Source organism: Anolis carolinensis, chromosome 2, assembly GCF_035594765.1.
Source record: "Anolis carolinensis isolate JA03-04 chromosome 2, rAnoCar3.1.pri, whole genome shotgun sequence".
In the NCBI taxonomy this organism is placed as follows: domain Eukaryota; kingdom Metazoa; phylum Chordata; class Lepidosauria; order Squamata; family Dactyloidae; genus Anolis; species Anolis carolinensis.
Window position 1 is genome coordinate 297309965 of NC_085842.1, and position 25273 is coordinate 297335237.

At 40.2% G+C, this 25273-nt stretch overlaps 1 protein-coding gene across 6 annotated transcripts in view; it reads left to right on the forward strand.

Moving 5' to 3' along the window:
• arl15 (ADP ribosylation factor like GTPase 15) overlaps window positions 1-25273 on the forward strand; it is a 260537-nt gene that overhangs the window by 60096 nt on the left and 175168 nt on the right. For 2 of the 6 annotated variants that reach the window (XM_062972409.1, XM_062972411.1), the window contains exons 3-4: window positions 17454-17469; window positions 23450-23506. In XM_062972409.1, coding sequence (XP_062828479.1) covers window positions 17454-17469; window positions 23450-23506 — 73 coding nt within the window. Of the gene's footprint in view, window positions 1-4105; window positions 4592-17453; window positions 17470-23449; window positions 23507-25273 lie in introns of those variants that run through there. The other 4 variants (XM_008102793.3, XM_062972410.1, XM_062972413.1 and 1 more) reach the window with 4 other exon arrangements.

Consider the following 25273-nt stretch of genomic DNA (forward strand, 5'->3'; position numbering starts at 1 on the left):
ACTAGATTAGTCACAGTGGCTTCAGTGCAGTGTTTGGTAGCTAGTTTCCTAGGTAGCATTATCAAGTTGGTTAGGGATTCTGGAGGTTATAGTCTGAAAGGCAACATTCCGAAAATGTCATTCAGTGCAGACAATAGTTCCAGTATGCTGTGTTTTAGAAACTGAGTATTAATTCAGAATTCTTTCTTTCATGATTGGCACTGAAAGCTTCAAAAACATCTCGCATGAAATAAATAACATAGTTTTATAGTACCTTGGGACAAAGATGGACAGATTTCATGTCCATGGAATCTAATTAATAGTGATTTCTTTTCTTTTCTTTTTTATTGGGAGAGTGGTCAGGTGGGGAGGAACTGGTTAAAGAAGTGAGGCTAGTTTTATCATTGACAGATTCTAGCCATATGCAAATCACATTCTGGGTTACAGCAGTAAGGATTGACCAAGAGAATCAGGATCAGCCCAAGACATTTTTCTGACCTTTCCATTTTACACATAGAAGGAAACATGACTTTTAGGTTTATTTCAACACAGGCTGTGAAATAGGGGTGAAAGGCAAAGGTGATTGTGATTTCTCAGCATCTTTCACCTGAAGCAATTGCCATATTCTGCTAATGGTAGGGTCTACCCATCTGGAGACATATCTGCACAAGGATCTGATAAATTCAGATGGATTACAGGCAGAGAACTGTGTGGCTGGAAACTGACACACAGTTGGCCATGGCAGATAATTATTTTTAATTTCAACCTGCATTTTCGCTTCCTGTTGCTCAGCTACCAGGCACTTTGGAAATCTACTGGTTAGATCACAATCTTCAGACTACAACTTCTGTTAGGGTACTTATCATTTTGAAAATCAGGCATAATGCTGAGCATGCTGCAAACGTCAATCATGTATTTTTCCCAGACCACTAAATGCAGCCTTAAAATCCTGAAATTAGTACCTGCAAATTATCTGTACAGGGACGCTCAGAACCTGAAAGCAAGCAATTAACACATCCGATTGCCTCTCCATTTGCAGCTAATCTTAGTAAAATGTATCATACTTAGACATTATGCAATCAACAGACTGCTGTTCAGAGCCGGTTTACCTGGGCAACCACAGTTCTCCACAGACTAAGCAGTAAAAGGAATTTTGTGTATCCTAGTAGTTAAAAAACTTCTTCAATGCAACCATTATGCGACTATCTGAGATGTTGTACCTTACAAGAATAAGAAAAACCCGCAGAACTACCATAATACTGCTTTAGTTGTACCTATTCAGGGCCCCACAAGCAAGGTGCCTTAGGGCTTGCATACACTGGTTTTATTTCTCCTGGATGTTCAGACAATGTCCAGGGACTTCTGTCTGAAAGGCAGTGGTAACACAGGTTAACCCAACATTACCCTGTCACTCTCTCCCCCCCCCCCCCCCCCAAATCACCATGGCTCCTGATCATCATTGGTTGCCATTACTGAAGGCATCTTATATCTTACATGAAATAGGTGCAACCACAGAAAAAGAGGGCGGGATTGCATGGGTACATTTGTTCATGTAAGTAAAGTCACCTAGCAATGGCCAAGAGTCCTCTAGAACTCTGTAGCAGGCTGGTAGTCACAACGGGATTTTGAAAGTATAGGTTTTAGCAGCTGAATGGTCTAGGTTCTGTCCTGCTGGTGCTGTGGGATGGAGACACAGACAGAGTGGTTGTTCCCAAGAGCAGTCCAGAGTATTTCTTAATCTGATCAGCCTTAGATAGAGGGCTGATCTACCCTGCCCTGCTTTCCCAGGGCCAATCTGGCATGGTGTAAACCACATCAGCCCCAGATGGGTCACACAGGAATCCCACCTGGCTGTTGTGGAGGCGGGAGGAATTCCTGACTGTCCAGAGGTGCCAAATGCAGTTTGGCAATGCTGGATGGCCACTGTTACCATCCCCTCTAATCCTCTGTGTCACAGTGGTCTCTGGCCTCAACGTGAGTTCTACCAGTCCTCTGTAGGATGTCTTCTACAGTGATGTTGGCTCGGGTGATGGGAAATCATCTCTCCTCCTCTCTTCCCTGATCATCCCATGACCCCATCCAACATCACTGTAGAAGACAGCTGGAGACCGCTACTGGCCACTTTGAGTGCCTCTGATGTTGCTGTAAAAAGGTCCACCGTTGTGCATGTGGCAGGGTACAGACTGCACTGTAGTAAGTGGTCTGTGGTTTCCTCTTCTCCACATTTGCATGTCATGGACTCCACTTTGTAGCCCCATTTCTTAAGGTTAGCTCTGCAATTCGTGGTGCCAATGCGCAGTCTGTTCAGCGCCTTTCAAGTCACCCAGTCTTCTGTGTCCCTAGGATGGAATTTCTCATCCAGCCTTAGCCACTGGTGGAGGACTCTCACTTGTTGAGGTGTTCCTGCGAGTATCTCTGTGGATCTTAGGAAGCTGTTTCTTAATTTAAGTCACTGGCATGCTGGCTGATATCCAAACAGAGGATGGAACTGCCTTGGTCCTTTCATTACAGGCTGCTACTTCCCGATGGATATCAGGTGGTGCAATACCAGCTAAACAATATAATTTCTTCAGTGGTGTGAGGCATATAGACATCCTGTGATAATGTGGCATGCCTCATTAAGGGCCACATCCACTGTTTTAATGTGGTGAGATGTATTCCACACTGGGCATGCATATTCAGCAACAGAGTTGCAAAGAGTAAGGGCAGATATCTTCACTGTGTCTGGTTGTGATCTCCAGGTTGCGCCAGTCCCCTTTCGTATGATGTTATTTCTAGCACCCACTTTTTGCTTGATAGTCAAGCAGTGCTTTTTATAAGTCAGAGCACGGTCCAGAGTGACTCCCAGGTATTTTGGTGTGCTGCAATGCTCCAGTGGGATTCCTTCCCAGGTAATCCTCAGATAATCAGGATAATGACACCACTTTTACCGACATGGCTCAATACTATGAGATCATGTTTACAAGAACTTTCTAACTGTAAGAGCTGTTCAACAGTGGAACTCTCTGCCCCGGACTGTGGTGGAGGCTCCTTATTTGGAGACTTTTAAGCAGATGCTGGATGGCCATCTATCAAGGTGCTTTGCATGCGGTTTTCCTGCTTCTTGGCAGGGGGTTGGATTGGATGGCCCAGGAGGACTTTTCCAACTCTATGATTATATAATTCTAGGTCTACAGCAAGCATGGGCAAACTTTGGCCCTCCAGCAAGTAGACTGTTAGGGATTGTGGGACCTGAAGCCCAAAACACCTGGAGGGCCGAAGTTTATAATAATAATAAAGCTTTATTTATATACTGCCCTATCTCCTCAGGGGTCTCAGGGCGGTTTCCAACATGATAAAAACAATACAATACACATAATAAACAGAACCATACAACAATTTAAAATAATACAAATGGTAAACATAAATGCACCACATATGATCCAAAGAATGAAAAATAAAACTAGTAACAAAACTCCCTTTTGCCCATGCCTGGTCTACAGCCTTTCTCTGACAGTGTGCTGGTGCTTCACCAAACTACAGCTCCCACAATTCCCTTGTATTAAAAGGTAAAGGTTTCCCCTGATGTTAAGTCCAGTCATGTCTGACTCTGGGGGTTGGTGCTCATCTCCATTTCTAAGCCGAAGAGGCTGGAGCGGTATCTATTGATCTACTCACATTGGCATGCTTTCGAACTGCTAGGTTGGCAGAAGCTGGAGCTAACAGCGGGCGGTCACTCCGCTCCCGGGATTTGAACCTTTCGGTCTGCAAGTTCAGCAGCTCAGTGCTTTAACACACTTCGCCACCGGGGCTCCTCCCTTGTATTGAGCCATGGCAATTAAAAGTAAGGTCAAGTTGCATTCATTTTATACGAGATGCACCCTTGGCACTGGGAGAGCGTCTATGGTACAGTTTCTTTTAAAACTACGCTACCCAGAATCCCCACCCATTGCGGAATCCTGGGAGTTGTAGTTTGGTGAGGCAGAAAAGGCTACAGGAGACCTTGTACAATCACAACTCCCAAGACTCCACATGCCCTGAAAGTAATCCCGCAGCGTAGAACGATGCACCCGTGGCTCCCACCACCTCTCACGTTTAAAGAGCTCGTGTTCCTTTAAGATCCGTGTTCCGCCCCCTTTCCCACGTGCGTGGTCAGCTGACAGTGACGCGCCCGGGGAAACTCTCCCTGTTCCTGAAACAGCGGGGCGGTTTGTTATTATTGTTTCCCCTGCTTTTTGTTGCCCGGCTGCTTTGGGTGGGCTGGCGCCGCCTTCCGCCTCCTGGACCTGCAGCGGTGAAAGGATCCGAGCGGGTGGCTGGAGCTTTGGGGCAAAAGCAAGGCGGGCTTGGTTGGCTGCCCATCGAGGGCGCCTGGGATCTCCCCAGCCGAGCAACTCCATCCTCGGGAGAACAACGGCGGGGGCGGCGCCCTGCCTGCCTGCCTGCCTGCCATCCATCCTGCCTCCCTCTCGCCCTTCCTTCCCTCCGGCGGGACTGCCCTCCAAGCTCTCCGGATCATCCTCCAGGCTCGATCGCCTCCATCTCCTCGCTTTTGCTCGAGACGGATCGGCGCCTTTCTTGTGACCGATTAGCGCCTAATCCCAGTCGCTAGCCCCAGTTCATGGATTATCTGGTAGGTGCGGGGGATAATGTGAAGTCAATCCCTTCCTATCCTTGTCCCTTGTCTTGGCGAATATTTGTTTCATATGCTGCAACCAGGAGGTGTTTCTTTTTCTTGCAGGGTCTGGGTTTGTAGAAAAGTGGGTGCCCTCTGCTTTATATCAAACCCGAGACCCACGTTGTCTATTGTATTGTATTATTGCAATGGTGTTGTGTTGTATCTGTATTTTATCTATGTTGCGTCCCGTCTCTAGCTGTTAGGAGAGGCAGGTAACAAATATAATTCATGATTATGATTATTTTATTGTTTTGCAGCCGATAGATTGTTCTTTTTTTTTTTTGCAGGGTCTAGTTAGTAGAAGGTACGTGTCTTCCGCTTTCTTACGACCCCCCAAAACCCTCCTAACCAGGGGTTCAGCTCTTTCTCTCAGAGGTTGACCTGGCCAACTGGTCACAGAAGGTGCATTCCCACTTCAGAATTGGAGGCCGCTTTTACACTGCCATACAAAATCCAGATTATTTGCATTGAACTGGATTACATGGCAGTGTGGACTCATATAATCCAGTCCAAAGCAGATAATGTGGATTATATGGCAGTGTAGAAGGGGCCAGAGTCTCCTTTTCTGGAGGTTTTATAAGCAGAACCTAAATGGCCATCTGTCCAGAGGACTTGGATTGCATTTTCCTGCATGGCAGAAGGGTTGGACTGAATGGCCTCAGGGGTTCCTTATAACTCTCAGGCTTTTGGGGTTGAAGTCCAAAACACCTGAAACACCTGAAGTTTGCCCATGCCTGATCTACACTGTAGAATTAATGCAATTTGATACCACTTGAACAGCTATGGTTCAATGTTTTGGGATGACCAGTTTGCCAGGTCAACCTCAGAGAGAAAGAGCTGAACCTGAAGATATGCTCAGGTTCAGCTCTTTCTCTCTGAGATTGACCTGGCAAACTGGTCACAGGAGGTTCATCCCCACTCCATAACAACAACAACAACAACTTTATTTTTGTATCCTACCTCCATCTCCTCGGAGGGACTTGGGACAGCTTACAAGGGGACAAGCCCGATCCAACATAGATTAAAACCCAACATAGATTAAAACATATCTCAATAAAATTAAACAATATTAGAACAAGATAATAACATAAAATCAACATTATCCAACCGCTATTTTGGATAGTAATAAATACTGGAATTCGGAGGGTAGGAACTTGTGCAATAGAGCTTCAGAACAGGGTGGTTGAAAAATGCAAGGGCCAATAATGGCCAAGTGAGACTTCACGAGATTCAGTCACAGCTGGCGCACAAGCTTTAGTTGTGCAAAGGCCCTCCTGCCACCGCCAACACCTGAGCATCAAGCGTCAGTGCTGAGTCCAGGGGGATCCACAGGTTGATCCATCATATACCCCGATGGCACAGGTTGCCATCATATACCCCGATTGGCCACATTACTGACCTGGAGGACCTCTGTCTTGTCAGGATTAAGCTTCAGCTTGTTAACCCTCATCCAGTCCATCACAACAGCCAGGCACTGGTCCAGGATCTGGGGGGCTTCCTTGGAATTTGGTGGAAAAGAGTAGTAGAGTATCATCTGCATAGAGATGGCACCGAACTCCAAAACTCTGGATGACCCCGGTCAGCGGTTTCATGTAGATGTTAAAGAGCATGGGAGATAGAATGGTCAGAGAGGTCAAAGACCAGGGGTCCGAGCAGAAATCTTCCAGCTTCACCAACTGGGTGCGAATGGAAGGCCCTTTCTACTCTGCCATATAAAATCCAAATTATCTGCATTGAACTGGATTATATAGCAGTGTAGACTCATATAATCCAGTCCAAAGCAGATAATTTGGATTATATGGCAGTGTAGAAGGGGCCAGAATCTCCTTTTCTGGAGGTTTTTAAAGCAGAGGCTGGATGTCATATCTGTTTGGAGGACTTGGATTGTATTTTCTTGCATGGCAGAAAAGGGTTGGATTGAATGGCCCAAGGGGTCCCTTCCAACTCTAATTCTAACCCTTGGTGATTCTTCTGATCCTTTGAACTGTCATGGTTCAATGCTATGGAATTGTGGGAGTGGTAGTTTTATATAGTCTTCTCTGCCAAAAAATGCTGGTGCTTCGTCAAATTACAAATCCCTTCATTCCAAAACACTAAACCATAGCTGTTCAAGTGGTGTCAAACTGCATTAATTCTACAGTGTAGATCGGGCATGGGGAAACTTCGGCCCTTCAGGTATTTTGGACGTCAACTCCCACCATTCTTAACAGCTGGTAGGCTATTAGGAATGGTGGGGGTTGACCTCCAAAACACCTGAAGGGCCGAAGTTTGCCCATGCCTGGTGTAGATGAATCCAGGAAAGAAACCTGTTGCTTCCCTGGCTTCCAGTTCGGAAAATAGCATTCCTTTGGCTCCACGTGTCTTATCAGAGTTTCTGAGCAATTAAAAGATCATCAACCTAAGTTTATTTTTTCCTAAAGTGTGCAGTAATCCCACTCATTGGGCTATTAGGTTTCTAACGGACTGACCTCTGCCTTTTTCTCCTACATCAATTAAAGAGAGGGGATGCTTGAATGCCTTACCTTGAAACCAAAGGTGGTTGGAGCCTGAGTTGACTGGTAATTCAGTTGTAACATTTAGCAGCTCTTTTAATGAGTGTTGAGATTGTATCACAGGCAGTCATTGCAACGCTTGGAGGAGTTTTTGAGTTCATGGAAGGCCTGGCTCATGCAAATCCCAGTTGCCTTGACATGTGGAGTAAGGACTTCACTAAAGGGTTCAGCTTGGTTGACTTTCTGACATGCGAACCAAAACAAAATTCTCTCACTGAGACAAAGGGGAAATGTGTGATTCATTCTTTTTATTTTAACTGTGCTCTTTCTTGGGGCAGATTTGTATGCAAAGTAGACTATGTCGATGTTCTCTTCTTATACTCCCTTACTGCTTTTCAGAAAACACAGTGTGGAGTTCCAAGTTAGTACATCACAAGCCAACATTTGTATCATGATATACTCCCTGAAAGGATTTACATTACTGTATTGCTTTCCGAGATTATCTGGTAAACTACAAGGTGTGCTTGGCCATATGTAGAGATGGCATTTGACATAACCCAGATCTCTGCAAGCCATATTAATGAAATTCTCTTTATTGTGGCAGCTAGTGATTTAATGCTTTGTCAGATTTTCTGAATTTTATAGGAATGGTTTATGTCTTTCTTTCTATGAATAGACTAAGCCTAGCCGCCCTTAGACTTAATCCTGCTAATAGGAGGTAAAATATTAATTATCCTCAGTGTTTTCATTTGAGTTGTATTTGAGCCCCCCTCCGCGCAATTTATGTTAGTAGTTCTGTATTATACTTCGTGTGTAGAACATTTATCTTTAAGAATTTAGTTAATGAACTGCTTAGTAACTTAACATTTCAAGAACATTTATGCTGTAACTTGGAGTTTTGTAAGCAATTTTATGGAAATCTGTATCCAGGTAAAGCCAGCTCATGCATGCTTAGAGTAAACATAACCTTGGATGACAACTGCAGAATTCCATGGAGAAGTATTGTTGTGCGAGTAATATGTTTAATTGACTTTGGAAACTGTTTGTGTGTGTAGGAAAAGTACAAAATGCTCTTAGCACATCCCAGCTTATTCTCTTCAACTTCTCAGTTCCTGAGAAGCAAATGGTTTAATTTTAAAGTTGTGTCCAGTTTGCTTTTCTGTCTTTTAAAATGTTTTCAGCCATTTTATTGTTATATAGATTGTCAACTTCATCAATTCAAAATTCTTTTCTGTTATTCTGGTGCCTTATTAAATATCTGACTCCTACCTGTGACAGGTTAGATTAAAACACCATAGTTCCTACTTTCCAAAAAAATCTCTGTATTATGTTTGGGCAGATTGTCTTATTTAATGACAGTAAAGATGAGTGATGGACAGAAGGGAGACAAGTGATGGGCAGAAGAATGGCATTTAAAATGTTGATATGGACATTTACCTTTGCATCCAAATGTCTCTAAACTTCCAGGCAGCATTGGCTAAGTATATGTTCAGAACTGTTGTAGATGATGAAATGGAATTCAGTGCTTGAATTGGATCTTTTTCTTCAATGGAAAACGTAAGTTTTCTCATCATGTAACTATGGACATTTACAAGACAAAGAACTTGTCTGTAAATATGTCGTCATTAAAGTGCTGTTTACTTTTGCACCTCTGAGAATTTTGGATGTTGTCTCCAACCATTGATGTTCTCCTTTCCAGTGTTGCTATCATGTAAAACTTGAGAAACTATTGAGCATAATTTTGCTTTCACTTGATTGTATTCATAAGTTAAAACCTGGCTATAGCGCAGGGCTACATACAGCTACGAATGAATGGCAATGTGAATGGAACGTCTTCTGGATTATGATTTTTAGTCTATGTGCAATCTTTTAACAACTTGTATATGTATTTATGTGTTGGTGTTTTATGATTTTCATGATTTAACACACAATGTATATTGTATTTTGCTTGTCTTATGTTAATGTGGCATTGAATTATTTCCGATTTGGAAGCCACTCTTAGTCCCTTTCAGGGTTGAGATAGTGTGGGATAGCAAATAAATAAATAAATAAATCTAATAGCATTGTACATAGATATGAATTCTGTCCAAAGGTAAATGCACCTTTATTCATTATAACCAGTGCTTTTAGTGTAGAACCACAAAAACATAAACTTGGGAGAAACTTCAAGAAACATCCCGCCCAACCTCTTGCCATGCAGAAATCAGACAAAGCACTTCTCACAGATGGTCTTCCAACCACTGCTTTAAAATCTTTAGAGGAGACTCTACGCCACTCTGTAGCAGCATATTCCACTGCCAAACAGCTCTCACCATCAGGAAGTTCTTCCTAATGTTTGGGTGGAATCTCTTTTCATATAGTATGGAAACTCTATGGCATGGTTTCCAGATCTTTTACCATTTTGGTTGTCTTCCTGTGGGCACATTCCAGTTTGTCAATGTCCTTTTTGAATTGTGGTGCCCAGAAAGGAAATGTTATTTCATGTGAGATCTGACTAAAACGGAATAGAGTGGTATTTTAATTTTTCTCATTCTAGACACTTATGTTCCTATCAATGCAGCCTAAAATTGCATTTGCTTTTTTAGCTGCTGCACCACAGTGTTGATTCTTGATCAGCTTGTGGATTATTAAGACTCCTAGATCCCTTTTACATGTACTGTTGTCAGTCGAGTGTCACCCATTCTATATTTGTGCATTTCATTTTTCTGTCTAAATGTAGCATATTACATTTCTGAATCCTGGTTTCTGGGGTTTTGGTGTCATCTACAGATGTAATAAGCATACTCTATATTACATTATCCAAGCCATTCATAAAAAATGTTAAATAGCACTGGACCCTTATGACACCCCACTAGTAGAGATGAAGGGTTTCTCTGGAAAGGGCTGTGATTCCTTCAATTGCTGCCAAGCCATTCCTTTTCCATTTGTATAAAACTCTTTTTTCCTGTTTCATCACAGGGTGGAACAGAGAGCCCCATTTGTTTGTGATAATGGCTAAATGGCACATTGTTTTTAAACCTTTAATACCAGCTGGTTGAATTTACCTCTGCATTTATCTCTGAGCACCAGATGGTTAGGACTAATGACACTGAAGTCTTAACAACCTTGGATTCTGGTCTTGAACTGCCAGAGGCACTTTGCAGGCTGATGCTGGAAGCGGACAGCTAGACAGACCTGGTTTAACCAGCAAAATAATTTGCATTCTTTATGCAACAAAATTATTATTTCTTTTCCTTTTTGTGCTGGACATATATTTTTAGTCACAGATTCATTTTTCTCTTGGATCATTCCTGCTTCCTTTTTCCTGCGAGTCTTAACACCCCCCCCCCCTTTCCTCCATTTCCCTGTCATAAAATTAACTTTTCACTCATTTCACCTCCATCCCTTTTCTCCTGGACTTCCAATTTTTGTTGCATTTGGATTGTTAATGTTGTGACTTTTGTTGTGTCATCCAATTCAAAAACTGTTTTTTCTACTTTCAGCTAGACAGCCAAACATACACAATTCAAGAAATAAAGTGTGTTGCTGCCTGATCAGTGATCACCCCCTTCTACTATCATGCTTTAAACACAAGCATCTCCTGCATTTATTTGTATTACAGAAGAATCTGTGCTTTTGTTGCATTAAATTGACTTCTTTAGGAATAGTCTAGAGATGTAACCTGTAGATTGCCTGGTATTGATGCAGATTAAAGATTTTGAAAAACCCAATAGTATTCCAAAGAGATCTAAATATAGAACAGGAGTCATTGCTTTTCCACCCCACTTCCAAAATGGTGGGTTCAGCACAATTTGTGATAAGCAGACAGTAACATGGGTGCACAAAATGCCATAGAATCAGGCTGTAACCATGCTAACAGTGAATCACTAGTGATGAATTGCCAATATTTCTTAAATGTCACTTGTCTAGGCAGTGTTTCATTGCCCAATTGTTACTTTGAAAAGCTGTTTGGATAACTTACTATCAAGAAGCCAAATATTTAATCAAATTCAAATACATGCTTGGATATTTTACTGCTGAAATTATATGGTTATTTATAAAACTGTATTTGGCCACTTTCTTATGAAAAATACCTAATTTAGAGGAGTGCTTTTCAAATGGTGTTCCAAGGAAAGCTTGAGTTTCCTTGGAAGCTGGTCAGGTATTCTTCATTGAGAATAATAGCAGTGATTGCTAGGAGCCAGCTTTCTCTTGAATGATGCTTTTCCTTCTAACAATCTTCCTTTAAGTGTGTAGTAATAAAGGAGTGTTGGATATTTTCAGTGTAATCAGTTGAGAAAAGGCGTAATCAGTTGAGGACCCTATGGCCCACCAGAGTGAGATGATTAGCTATCTAAGAAGATGGCAAAAATGAGTGGTCATACTTTGGATCAGGGGTCCCCAAACTAAGGCCCGGGGGCCGGATGCGGCCCATCAAAGCCATTTATCCGGCCCCCATGGCACAAGGGCAGAAGGGGGTTGGGCTAAATGGCCCAAGGGGTCTCTTCTTCTCTTACAACTCTTATTATTATTATTATTATTATTATTATTATTATTATTATTATTATTATTATTAACATTGAGGCTGGGTGGCCATCTGTCAGGGATGCTTTGCTTGTGCTTTTGGTGCACAAAGGCAGAAGGGGGTTGAACTCAATGGCCCAAGGGGTCTCTTCCAACCCTCTTTTTAACTATTATTATAATTGAGGCTGGATGGCCATCTGTCAGGGGTGCTTTGCCTGTGCTTTTGGTGCACAAAGGCAGAAGGGGGTTGGATTCAATGGCCAAGGGGTCTCTTTCAACCCTCTTTATTATTATTATTATTATTATTATTATTATTATTATTATTATTAACATTGAATCTGGGTGGCCATCTGTCAGGGGTGCTTTGCTTGTGCTTTGGGTGCACAAAGGCAGAAGGGGGCTGGACTCAGTGGCCCAAGGGCTCTCTTCCAACCCTTTTTGTTGTTGTTGTTATTGTTGTTGTTGTTGTTGTTATTAACATCAAGGCTGTATTTGTTCCCGTTTTGTTTTGTTTTTTTACTTCAAAATGAGGCATGTGCAGAGTGCATAGGAATTTGTTCATAGTTTTTTTTTTTAAACTCTAGTCCGGCCCTTCAACAGTCTGAGGGACCGTGGGCTGGCCCTCTGTTTAAAAAGTTTGGGGACCCCTGCTTTGGATGATGACGGTCAGTTTTTTTTAAGGAGCTTGAAGAGGATAGTGTTGGCTGGTTTGTTGGGTTTGCATATTTTTGTGTGTTAGGCCAGTTAACATAGTTTTTAATCGCCTTAGCAATGGCTAGTCACTTTTATAGTTCACAGTTGTGTCTACATGAATATGGCAGAGATTATATAGGCTGAGTTTCTTGAATAGCAGTGGGTTGGACTAGATGGCCCTTGTGATCTCATCCAACTGTATGATAATCCCTATTCTAAATTACTGGGACCAGAAGGGTTGTGGATTTTAGATTTTGGAACATACTTGCATATGCAATGAGACATCTTAGAGATGGGACCCAAGTCTAAAGACTAAGTTCTTTCATTGTATGCCTGAACAATTTTTTACACAATATTTTATTAATTTTGTGCATGAAACTAACTTTGTATATATTAAACCATCAGAAAGTAAAGATGTCACTATCTCGGTCATACATGTGGACAAGTTCAGAGCATTCAGATTTCTGGAAAGGGATGCTAATCCTGTACTAGATTCTTGCCGATCTCATGGGAAGGGGAAAATTGGAGGAGGAGGACCCAGAAGAGGAGGATTCTCAGAGCTCTAGAAGAGGCTGACTTTTGTCTGCAGGAGGAGGAAGCTGCATTGAGACAAACCCACCATCTATTGATTTAAGACATTTGTATGTGACCTTTCCAATTAAATGGTTTCTAGGCAGTTCAACAGTTGTCAAGGCAACCCAGTAATGATAATAAAATACAGAAAGAAAACCAAAAGTTCACAGAACCATTTGAGTGAAACAAACAGCTTTTGCTTGGCACCTAAAAGAAGATAATATTAGAAGCCAGCAAATGTGAGGAAGGGAGATGGCTGAAAGCCCTCCTTTCTAGCAGACGTTGGTCTTACTTTTGAAGGAAAGGGCAGTTGGCAAAGAACTTCTGAAAAACCCTTCTGCAGTAAGTCACAGACAGCCAGGTGGAGGACATCCCCAATGTTTTTAATTTTTGGACCCCTCCCCCCATATCTGCTCCCTTTTCTCTCCCCTCCCCATACCAGAGGAATGAAATGTTTAAACGTGAGGGGAGTCTCTTAGTTTGTAGTCCTGTGCATACTTGCTATATGTATTTCATAATACCTGAATAGGATTTCAGTTGTTTTGGGGTGTGTGCAGGGGTTAGGGTTAGGGTTAGGTTAGTGGAAACTGGGGGCTACTTTCCGTAGTGCTCCAGAAATGAGCAAGGGTTCAACGAGTTGGATTTGTTGCACTGCTGTTTGCATTGTGAAATAACAATGAGCAACATGCAAACAAAAAGCTTTACAAGGCATGACTTGCCAAAACACAAGCACATGAGAAGAATCAGGAAACAAAAGTTACATGCCATTTCTCATGCATGCCAATTCTAATTGTAGCAAACAAATTTGCTGCTGCTATTTGCCATCAGGCTGACTTTGAGTTATGAACAAGGTGACTTCCAGGACACCCTATTATCAACAACCTTGCTGAAGTCTTGGAAATTCAGGGTAGCCGCAGCTTGATTTGCATCTATCCATTCGTAATTCTGTCTTCCTCTTTTTGTAATACAGTGAATTGAACAGCTGAAACATAACAGATTCTGGTAGCATCTCAACATTTTTACAGACAGTATCAGATGTATTGTCGAAGGATTTCATGGCAGGAATCACTAGGATGTTGTGTGGTTTCCGGGTTGTGTTTTAGCAGCATTTTCTCATGATGTTTCCCCTACATCTATGGCTGGCATCTTCAGAGGATCCTCTGAAGATTTCAGACAAAAATGCAGGCGAAACGTCAGGATCTTCTGAAGATGTCAGCCACAGATGCAGCTGAAGTGGCAGAGAAAATGCTGCTAGAACACGGCCATATAGCCCAGAAACCACATAACACCTGAGACATTTGTATTTTTTTTCTGGCTCACTTGATAGGCAGTTTTGAGCCTCTGGAGGACTAGTTAAAAAGTTGTGAAGAGATTTTAAATTTTGTGCAATCACTATTTTCTTTGAAATCCACGAATTTTCAGAAAATGTCAAAAACAATAGATTAAAAAGACTTCTGAGTGAAATAAAGATATGCAACATAATTGGGCCCCCTTCTCTCTCTATGCACTTTCAAGTCACCTGTTCACTTATGGCGACTGTGCATTTCAGAGGGCTTTATTAGGCAAACAGTACTAAGGCTTTGCCAGTTCTTGTCTTTGAAATAGTCTAGAGCACCCAGTAATCATTTATTTCCCCATCCAAGTAGTTATCAGACCTGACCCTGCTTAGGTTCCAAGGTCAGAGGAGATCAAATGTCTTTAACATGTATAATTTGACTACCGCCACCTCTGCCCCAACTCGAGCATCGGGGACTCTGCCAGGTTGTGGGGGATTGCTGTTAGTTATGCAATGCCAAAGGCAGCCATCTCTCTGAGATAGTAGGAATGGCCTTGGGGTTCATAGAATCATAGGGCTGGAAGAGATCATATGGGGCATCCAGTTCAACCTCCTACCATTCATAAATATACAATCAAAGCACTCCTGACAAATGGCTCTCTAATCCCTGTTTTAAAATCTTCAAAGAAAATGACCCCACTATACTCTAAAACAGCACATTTCACTGTCAAAACCTTTTACTGTCAGGAAATTCTTCCTAATGTTTAAGTGGAATCTCTATTCCCATAGGTTGAATCCATTGCTCCATTTCCTAGTCTCTGGAGCTGCAGAAGACAAGCTTGCTTCTTCCTCAATATAATATTATTTCAAATATTTAAACATGGCTATCATGTCACTTCTTAACTTTTTCTTCTTCAGGCTAAACATATCTAGTTCCCTAAACGGCTCCTCATAGAGCAGAGTCTACCGTTTTGGTTGCTGTTCTCTGGACAGTTTTGTTTGCCTGGAACCAATGTTCCAGGAGACGTCTGACTAAAGCAGAATAAAGTGTACTATGATGATTGAAGAACCTTGATAGCAATTAAATTCAACTCACAAGATAATCTTGGAAGTTTCTTTAATGCTAGGTTACTACTATACAGCAAAGTTATGAATAAATAAAATGTGAGCAACTTCTCAATTACAATCCCAAAAACCAACCTCCTCAACTCCAGAAAGTTCCTCCATCCAGCCCACAGGCCTTCTAAACCTAGCTGGTTCATTTATCAGGCTCCCTCCTGCTCAGGGCCGCCAGATGTTTTCATTTCTTGACCTTAGCTATGGAACTCATGGCATGGAACTACGTTGGTGTCTTGAACACACCAGATACAGCTTCATGACAGGTACTGTTGCCTCTCTTGATCTGGTCCTGTATTTGTGACCAAGGATGCACAGGAATTTAGAGTCGTATTCTTGTCCAGGCTAATTGACTGATTTACAGATGAATTAATTTATTTCTTCCATAAATGGACATTTGAAGGGAGTGTGTGTGTGTGTGTGTGTGTGTGTGTGTGTGTGTGTGTGTGTTGTATTCATTGGGCTGCCTTTGGCTACTTCAGTTTGCATTTCCCACATTCATTTCTCATTCTTTGCCTTGTGGCACAATGTGATGGGCTCGCTTGTTGGTGCTTGGAGTTTTATGGCATCTTAATTGTTCCTTGCACCTACTGTTCTTGTTTGTGAGCTTTGTAGTCCACCTAAAGGAGTTATGCTTGTGTGGAGATAAAATCTGGAAATTTCCAGTTTAGTCAGTAAGGTTTTGGTGTGTATGTGTGATGGTAGCTTGCATAAACAGTTGGAGCCTTTAGAGTTCATTTTTTCTTACATTGCAAGATCTTTCAGAACTTTCTTCTCTCTGTAAAGTAACACAATTAGGCGGTGTACCCTTTCCCCTCTAATTGTTTTCATTTCTTTTGCATCTAGTTGTTTTTTTTCCTCTTCACAGGAGTCCTTTAAGGATTGCCAAAGCTAAGGGGCAATATAAATGCCTGTTTTCACAGTGAGGAATATGGTGGTTTCTTTCTTGCTCACACTGACAAATTTAGAAACATCCTGATATACAGATACTATTGATACATCTCCAGAACACCTGGATGCACTGGAGTGATTCCAGAGTCTTTCTGTGCCACCAATAGCACATACTCTGCTTGACTTGTCAGAATGCTGCTAGTTCTTCTTTTGTTTAAGGCAACTGGGGAGGTTTTGTTCATTTCCAGCAGAGACTGAACATAACAGTTATCTGAAAAGGGCCTTTTAAAGCAGTTTTTCTTGGCCCACTTTCATTGTGAGATGTTTCTGTGCCTCCTCTAAAGTCAGTTCAGGTTTAAGTGATTAAGATAGCTGGCTTGAGATCTATACTTCTTATACCAGGAAGGGTTGTGTGGCAGTCTAACATATTTATATGAAGTGTATGTGTGTTCAGTGTACATAAATAAACTGGACTTTAGAATCTAAATGTTATTGTTACAAAATGTTGTTAGTCTAATTCTGCTTTCAATATTTAACTTAGGTTTTTATATCTGCAAGTGTGAAATTCCTGGTTGCTGTGTATACATGGTGCTTATTTATTCCTGCTTCAAATCCATGCAGTAGCTAATGGAATATAGGGTATCCCAAGAAATGTACACACCTTTAACAGCTTATAATTCTGCCATTCTTTTTGCACTTCTCCTCCCCCGGCAATGTATACATCCCTAACAGGATTAAGCTTCCAATAGTGTTGTGAAATTATAAGAGAAACTTTAAGTGAGATTTCAAATTCTGTGCTTTGACAGTGCATGTAGTGTACTGCTGTCTTATTAGAATTTGAACACATTACATCAAATTGTAGTTAAGATAGAATTTAGTTCTGATTAAATTATTGTTATAACATTTATTCTTCAACATAAATTACTTATTTAGCCTTCAAATGATCATCATAGCTGCTATTAACTGTTTAAGGGTGTATGCATTTTGGGGGGATCTATGTAGTATTATGACACTGGCCTCTGGTGTTTGTAGGAATGATTAGCCCTCCAGATGTTAGATTGTGAGTCCCAGCAGTCCTAGTCACCAATGTGTATTGTTGGGGATTGCAGTCTAATGGCATTAAGAGGGTAGTGTGATTTGCAGCCCTTTCCATAGGTTTTGATAAAGCATCAAATAAAGGTACCAGGCAGCCTTGAATGCTTCATTTGAAAACAACTTGTGAGTGCAAATGTTTGTTTTTCTCTTTCATGCTCACCATGTAAACTCCTTGCAGAAAACTGCAGAAAACTGTAAGTAAATGACAACTGAAAATAATGCAGTACTGAAAATCGTGGCTAGTTATTGAACATTTTTTTCTATCTGAACAGAGAGCCCCTTCATTTAATTGTGGTGCCTGGCATCCAATATTCAACGATTAGGTCTGCCATGCTATTTAGCCAATAACAATTTTATAATGATTAATGATAGTGATTTCCCCTCAAAACCAGTTGCGCAGTTGCCCATTGCTATAGGTTGAAATAGAGCATTTCTCTCCTTAGTATTTCAGGAAAAAACATTTTGTGTGTAGAAAGCTTTATTGTATGTTTCAGTTGCTCTTCTAAAATTAAGAGTGGAAATTTGAGTTCAATCCTAAAAAGAGGAGGACAGGCCTACTAAGAATCCTAGGTTCATTCTGTCCCCAATGTGGACCTATCCATATTATAAACTTGAGAAGGTTTATTCTGTTCATTTAAGGAACATTTCTGTGTATTCAGTGGTCTTTCTGCTAAGGAATGATGAGGCACATATTTGCCATTGATGGATTCAGTATGGGATCATTAATCACAGTTTTCATTATCTTTCCTTTTAAAAACAATCTTAATATTCTTCTTGCCCTTTTAATACCTGAAGGAGAAAGAATGAACATAATTCATTACTTCAGAGCTGTCCCAATGACATTAATCAGTTTATTTTTAGCAGTATTATATATTTGCATTTTCAAGTGTATTATTGAAGACAGGTCGGGATATGCATCTGTGTGACTGACTATTCCTTTTCTAGCTGTTTAACAAATTGAATCTGCAATATGCAAAGCCCTTCTTCCGCAATCTTGGTCAAATCCATATTGCTTGTTTGCTAATGAAAGCTCTCGGCTAGTTCGCACAATGAAAAATCAGCTTGGCGTGATACTCTCAGAGCTCTGTTATCCTTTCCCACTGCTGTGCGTAGAGAACATAATGAGGGAACCAGCCTTTCCATGGATACAATTATAGTGTTTTATGTGCTTGAAACAACAATTTCTACTTCTGTGGCAACGGAAATAGCAACCTGTTGTAGCAGGCTGTGCCTGTTCTCCCACCTCTTTCTTCCCTTCTTTCCCTTTTAAGCTTATCTAAAATCAAGTTTTCTGGTTAGTATTCAATGTGATAAAAATATATAATATAATTATAACAAAGTAAAACAACAACTACATAAGTAGAAAAGGTAAAAGATTAATATTTTTCAGCATATAAAACCAGATTTCTGCAGGAGGATAAAAGTGTGGAGGCTTGGACATACTGAAATGGTTATGAAAGTGCCTGGGTAGTTCCTTGGGCAGCAAGGAATGAAATAATAAATGGATAGGATGATGATGCATCTTGTAGACAGCCTAAATGGAAATGAAATTGCTCTGTCAGTCTAAAAATCAAATGACAGAATGTTTTTTGGGGTTTTGTGTGTGTGGCCATGTCTGTTTTTTGGAGAATTCAAAAGAGTTTATCACTGAAGCTGTCTTTAGTGTTGTGTACAAGTGATGTACCACAAGTAGGTAGGTTGTAGTTAGTACAGTAGTAGCACTTTGCTCTACAAACTACAATAAACTGATGGGTATGTAAGAGTCGATGGAAATATTAAAGGGACACCTTGAATCATGTATTTGAGATGCAAAGGAGTTTGATGTTCCTTCTTAGAAACAACTGTTATTTCACTATAGAAACTCTGAGCAGATCTTGAAAAAATTACCTTTTGGAACTATAACTTCCAGGATCCTCTAGGTACCTGTGCAGAATAATGAATTCTGGGAACTATCAACAATAACATCTCCAAGTTCTGCCCCAATTTACCTATATATTTTAATAGGGAAAAAATTACTGGTATCATATGTTTTTCCGTGCAGCTGAATTTAGTTCAAGACAGCTAAAATAATTCAAGGGAGTCAAAATAGCTCTGTCTGGTTTAAAACACTTCTGCTAAGAGTAATAAACTACTCAGTTTAAGAAGTCTGTGGAGGCAAACTACAGTCTTGATTATATTTGTTCTTCTTGCTCCCTCGTAAAGCTGACTGCAGACTTAAGTTGTCCCTACTGAATAGGGATGTCTGCATTTATTTGGTACATTTACTATGGTCTGATGATGCTCAAGGGCATTGTACACTTAAATGTATATTTTCCTTAATGAAACTGAACCCCTTTCCTTTCTTCTTCATCTTGACTTTGCAGCTGGATAACATAGTTCTTGTAACATTTGCCAAAGGTCAAAGCTAGCACCAGTGTGAATTAATTGGGTCTTTAATAAGAATCCACTCTGAAGTTATATAATTGCCATTATGTGTGTTAGCTTCTCTCTGAAACGAATGAGCCTGAACTTCTTGTAAGCTTTGTCATGCTGAACATTAACTATACCCTTGTACTGCAGAATTGTGCTGGGGAGGAGACGTTAGGGCCACATCACACTTGGGCATTTATTCACTTTAATCTACTTTAAATGCTGTGACTGCCTTCAGAATTCTGGGATTTGTAGTTTTGGAGGGGCCTTTAAACTGTTCATCCAGAGAAGCCCTGGGCCTCCCTAAACTATAAACCTCAGAATTCTCCCGGAGGCAGTCACAGCATTTAAAGTGGATAAATACTCAAGTGTGATGAGGCCTGGAATAGTGTGTACGTCTGCCGTATTTGTTTGAAAGCTCATTGAAATAAAGAAGGCTTTTCTTAATAGTAGGATGAAGTTGACTAATTAAATTAAAAATTCCAAAGGATAATGATTAGCAGTATGGTTTAATACTCAACACGAGTAAAATCTTAGATTGCAGCTTTCTGTGGTGTCCAGAGCCTCCCAGAGTGGTTTTTTCCTCCTACTGGGGGTGCATCTGCACTGTAAAACTAATGCAGTTTGATACACCTATAACTGCCATGCCTCAATGCTATGGAGTCATAGGATTTGTAATTTTACAAGGTGTTTAGCCTTCTCTGTCCAATAGTGATGGTGTCTCACCAAATGGCAACCCCCCTAATTTCACAGTATGGAGCCATAGCAATTAATTTATTTACAGTATTTATATTCCGCTCTTCTCACCCCGGAGGGGACTCGGGACGGATCACATTGCACACATATAAGGCAAACATTCAATGCCATAACATAGAACAGAGATAGAGACAGACACAGGCACTGGCTGGCCTCGAACTCATGACCTCTTGGTCAGAGTGATTTGATCCGAACTCATGACCTCTTGGTCAGAGTGATTTGTAGCAGCTGGCTGCTATCCAGCCTGCTCCACAACCCGGCCTGTCAAACTGCATTAATTAATGTCAAACTGCATTAATTCTTCAAGTGTGTGTGTATGCAGGAGGGTAGGTGTGGTCTATTCTTGGAGAAGCAGCAGAATCCAGCCAAGGTATACCATGTCAGTTTTCGTTATTATGAGTGTATTGTTGTTGTGTTCGGGCATTGAATGTTTGCCTTTTATGTTTGGAATCTGCCCTGAGTCCCTCCAGAAAGATTGGGCAGAATATAAATAAAGTTATTATTATTATTATTATTATTATTATTATTATTATTATTATTATTATTATTATTGGATTCAAGCTTAGTTAAATAAAACCTTTTAAAATTTTGTTTTTCTGCTCAAACCATTTTGATCTTCCTTATACAGTTGGAACTTCAGGCCTATAGTATTTCACCCCAAGCACCTGACATCTGAGCATAAATAATCAGAACACAAATGCATGAGAATTTTTCTTTGTCCACCTCCAACAATGTATTTAACCAGCCAGATTCAAATTGTTGTCCCATTTATTTTATTGTTCACATTTGGGGTTTTTTTAATGGTTGCTTTTGTGTTGTCAGCTGCTTTGTTTTTTTCTTTTCTTTTTGCCCTCAAGGCAAAATTTAATATAATTCTGGAGCATGTGACATTCTCTTGTTAGGGAAGTCGTGATAGCACAACGCTTCTAATTCCTGAACTCTTCTAATTCCTCACCTCTATGCTCATCTTGTAGTATCTGCTGTCTAGTGTGGTGCTTTCAGACAGCTCTTTTGCACCACCAGATTACTGATCTCTTCTAATACTTAAAATATTTAAACAATTTTAAAACGAAGTTTTAACTGGGAGGCTGGTGTGTTGCAAAACATGAGGCTCTAGCATCACATCTTAATTTCTGAGAATGCATCTGGAGCCCATCTGTGAATCATAACAACATTTTAAGGATTAAAAATGCTGGTTAGAAAATTGTAAAACGTGGTAATGAAAACGGTAGTATTTTATTTTGAAGCTTGGCAGAAAACCCCATCCTTAAGAAACAATATTGGTGTGGGGAGGGGGGCATAGTGTATCCTAGGGGACCAGAGATAGTGATAAGGAGCAAGGGTGGCATTTTGTCTGTTGCTTGCATGCGATATCAGTGCATACTTTGCCTTTGAGTATATGCTTGCATGTGCTTCTCTAAACACTGTTTGCTTTTCATGGGACAAGTGTTTTTGTTGTGCTTTGCAGTTGCAAATTGAGTTCTATGTCTACTTTTTGCTTTGAATATACAGTAGAGTCTCACTTATCCAACACTCGCTTATCCAACGTTCTGGATTATCCAACGCATTTTTGTAGTCAATGTTTTCAATATATCGTGATATTTTGGTGCTAAATTTGTAAATACAGTAATTACAACATAACATTACTGCGTATTGAACTACTTTTTCTGTCAAATTTGTTGTATAACATGTTTTGGTGCTTAATTTGTAAAATCATAATCTAATTTGATTTTAATAGGCTTTTCCTTAATCCCTCCTTATTATCCAACATATTCGCTTATCCAACGTTCTGCTGGCCCGTTTATGTTGGATAAGTGAGACTCTACTGTACTTATTTTTAGCCACATTCATAAACTTCATAAAATTCATAAACTTGCCTTCTGAGAAATCTTGGAAGCTGGGTTCAGTCCAAAAGGATTTAAGTAGTTCTGGGTTTGAGAGTACAGTTTGTCAAAGTGCTACACATTGTTTCATTCTGGGGCCCTTCATGTAGTACAGTTTTCATATAAAATCTGAACCCCTTTTTCCTGGGGAGAGATTTTTCCTGTCAGGTCTTCTTGTCAGCCAGCATGCTACTGTAAGCTGAAAATATGGTATACTTAAATTATTCCTCTGTATGCTCATCTGCTGTCCTGTGTAGCCAAAGGGAAGTGTTACACGTTGGAGTGTTGAGCTCCCCAAAGCAGCTCCCCTTTAGGTGACAAATCTAGTTGAAAACCTGGCTGTGCAGAGCCATATATCTCTTGGCCAAGGAAGAAGTTTCCATCGAAGTTGTCTCTTTCCTCTGATGAGAGAAGTGCAGCCAAGCCTCCACCGTTTCTCTTTTCCAAGGAAGGAGTTACCGGTAGATTTCTTCTTCTGCTACTTCTCTCCTGTAAGAAAAGAGTTATTGTTTACTTTATTTATATCCCACCTTTCTTCCTATAGGGACTTCAAACTGCTAACAGCCCCACATTTTTGTTCTGCCTTACTCAGAAGTGACGGTATATTGCTGGTGCTAGATTGTGTGCTGAACTGTGGCAAGTTTTCAGGAAATAAATAATCAGTTGTACACAATAGGCACCAATAATGTGGAAGTCTTAGTCATGCCAAAAAATAAATAGGGAAATCATCTATGTTCGAAAGCCCAAGAATCAGTGAAGTAGATAAAATATTTTGCTGCCACTTTTCCAACCTTAATTGCTCAAGGGTTAATTGTGGTTTCTGGAAACCTATGCTAGAACCAATATTTTATGGCATTAAAATATATACATAAAAGTAAACACATATTTTAACCAGAACAGATACACACACATATAAAAATATGATGGCATAGTTGGAAGAGTTGGGGGTCTGCTATTCTAACCAGTTTTTATATATCATTCTAAAAACATTGGCCTACCAAGATAAAATGTATAATAAGAAAAAAAAACATGTGGCATACATGTGTGTTTTGAAAAAGTATTGTTTTCTTTTTTTATTTTCCCCATCACAGTAATACTTGATAATACTGTATTTCAATTTCTTTAGAAAATGTCTGAATGTATCCAGCTTTCATTTGCTGTTTGTAGAATTGGCATTTACACGGTAAGCAATGTGCCATCTTTTAATGCAATGTACTATTCTTGCTTGCAAATTTAGACTTGATGCCTTAGATCAGCGGTTCCCAACTTTTTTGAGTCATCACCCCATTTTGTAAAGGCAAAATGACCTGTGACCTCGTTACATTAAAAATAGGTGCCCCACATCCTCGATATATTAAAAATTAGAGCTGTTGGTGCTGCTACAGTGACAACTATGGTGTTTGGACCTTACAGTACTGCTCAGCTCATGGTTGATTACTCCTGGCTGGCCAAAGAAGGGAAATAATGTGATGTGCTGGGCCTCAGATTCCTAGAAGTGGGATCATTTGGTTCATGTCAACATACAATGTATTATATTTTGCAGAATTTGCTGGTATTGAAAGAAAACATGTTGTCGCCTACAAGAAACAAGGCTAGGCATTCAGCGTGCATGCATCACTAAAAATCCACCAATTACAAGTCAAGCAACACTTGCATTTCATAGAGCCAATCATCTAACTGCATGAACCTGGACCTCACAACAAACTAACTCAATGAACAAAAGATCGTTACACGTTTATGCAAACAAATCTCGGTGTAGGACACAATGACATAATTTTTTCATGGCTCACTACTACCCGGTGACCCCACAGAAAACCCTTTGCGAACCCATTTGGGTTGCGACCCATGGGTTGGGAACCACCTCATTAGATCCTTAGCTGATATCCTGTACATCCAGTCAAAGTTTCATTGCATAGATGAAGAAAAAATACCTTTTCATAGAATCCTGCATAGGCAACGATGCACTCTAGAAGCTGACTTCGTGTGTTAACGTGGTGTTTATGTCTGTCTTTATAAAATATTAAAAGCAATCAATACATCATTAATCTTTAAATCATTGATTTAAAAATAATCTGAGTAGGCCTGCTGGAAGACATTAGTCTTTACTGTTGTTTTAAACTCAGAAAGTATATTCAAGTGACGAATCTTCTCTGATAGATTATTCCACAGTTTGAGGGTGGTTAAAGAGAATGTCCTCTGGGTATCGATGGTGAGCCTACTTTTTGCTGACTGAAGAAAATGTTCCCCAGAGAACAGGATGAGGTGATCACATTGGTAATCTGGACACAAACTATTTTTGGCTTTAAGGTAGTCCCCATCTTTTTATATGTTGATCAGAAATTAGTTGACAGCTAGTGAAGTGATTTTAATAGTATTTTAATATTGGTTGTGACCTCATAACCTCTGAGGATGCCTGCCATAGATATGGGAGAAACATCAGGAGAGAATGCTTCTGGAACATGGTTATATAGCCCAGAAAACTCACAGCAACTTATCAAGACAGTTTTCCAGATCTGAAGTTTTAGTAACACTTTAAATGTCAATTTCATTTGATATAGTTTATACAATTTCATAAAGGCAGATTTCATAACCAAGGAGATATATAACTGACTAGACTTTTCCGGAGTTGTGAAGTAACAATATTTCAACTTAGCAAAAATGGTTTAAAATAAAAAATAAAAATAAATTCATTTAAAAATTCATATCTATCTGTGTCTAATTATGAGGGAGGCCAATTTCTCAATAATAAGAACAGCATTTTACCAAGGAAAAAGTATAAGCACCATTCTAATGGATGCTCTTGGATACAAGAGTAAATGTATGCTGCACTTAGCAAAAGTTCATTTCAAATTTTGTTCAAATTTTGGAAAGAGACTATAAGTGAAGACTTCTCTATTAAACCAATGGTTATCATTTCATTTCCAATTCTGGCACTTTGTCAAGAAAACTC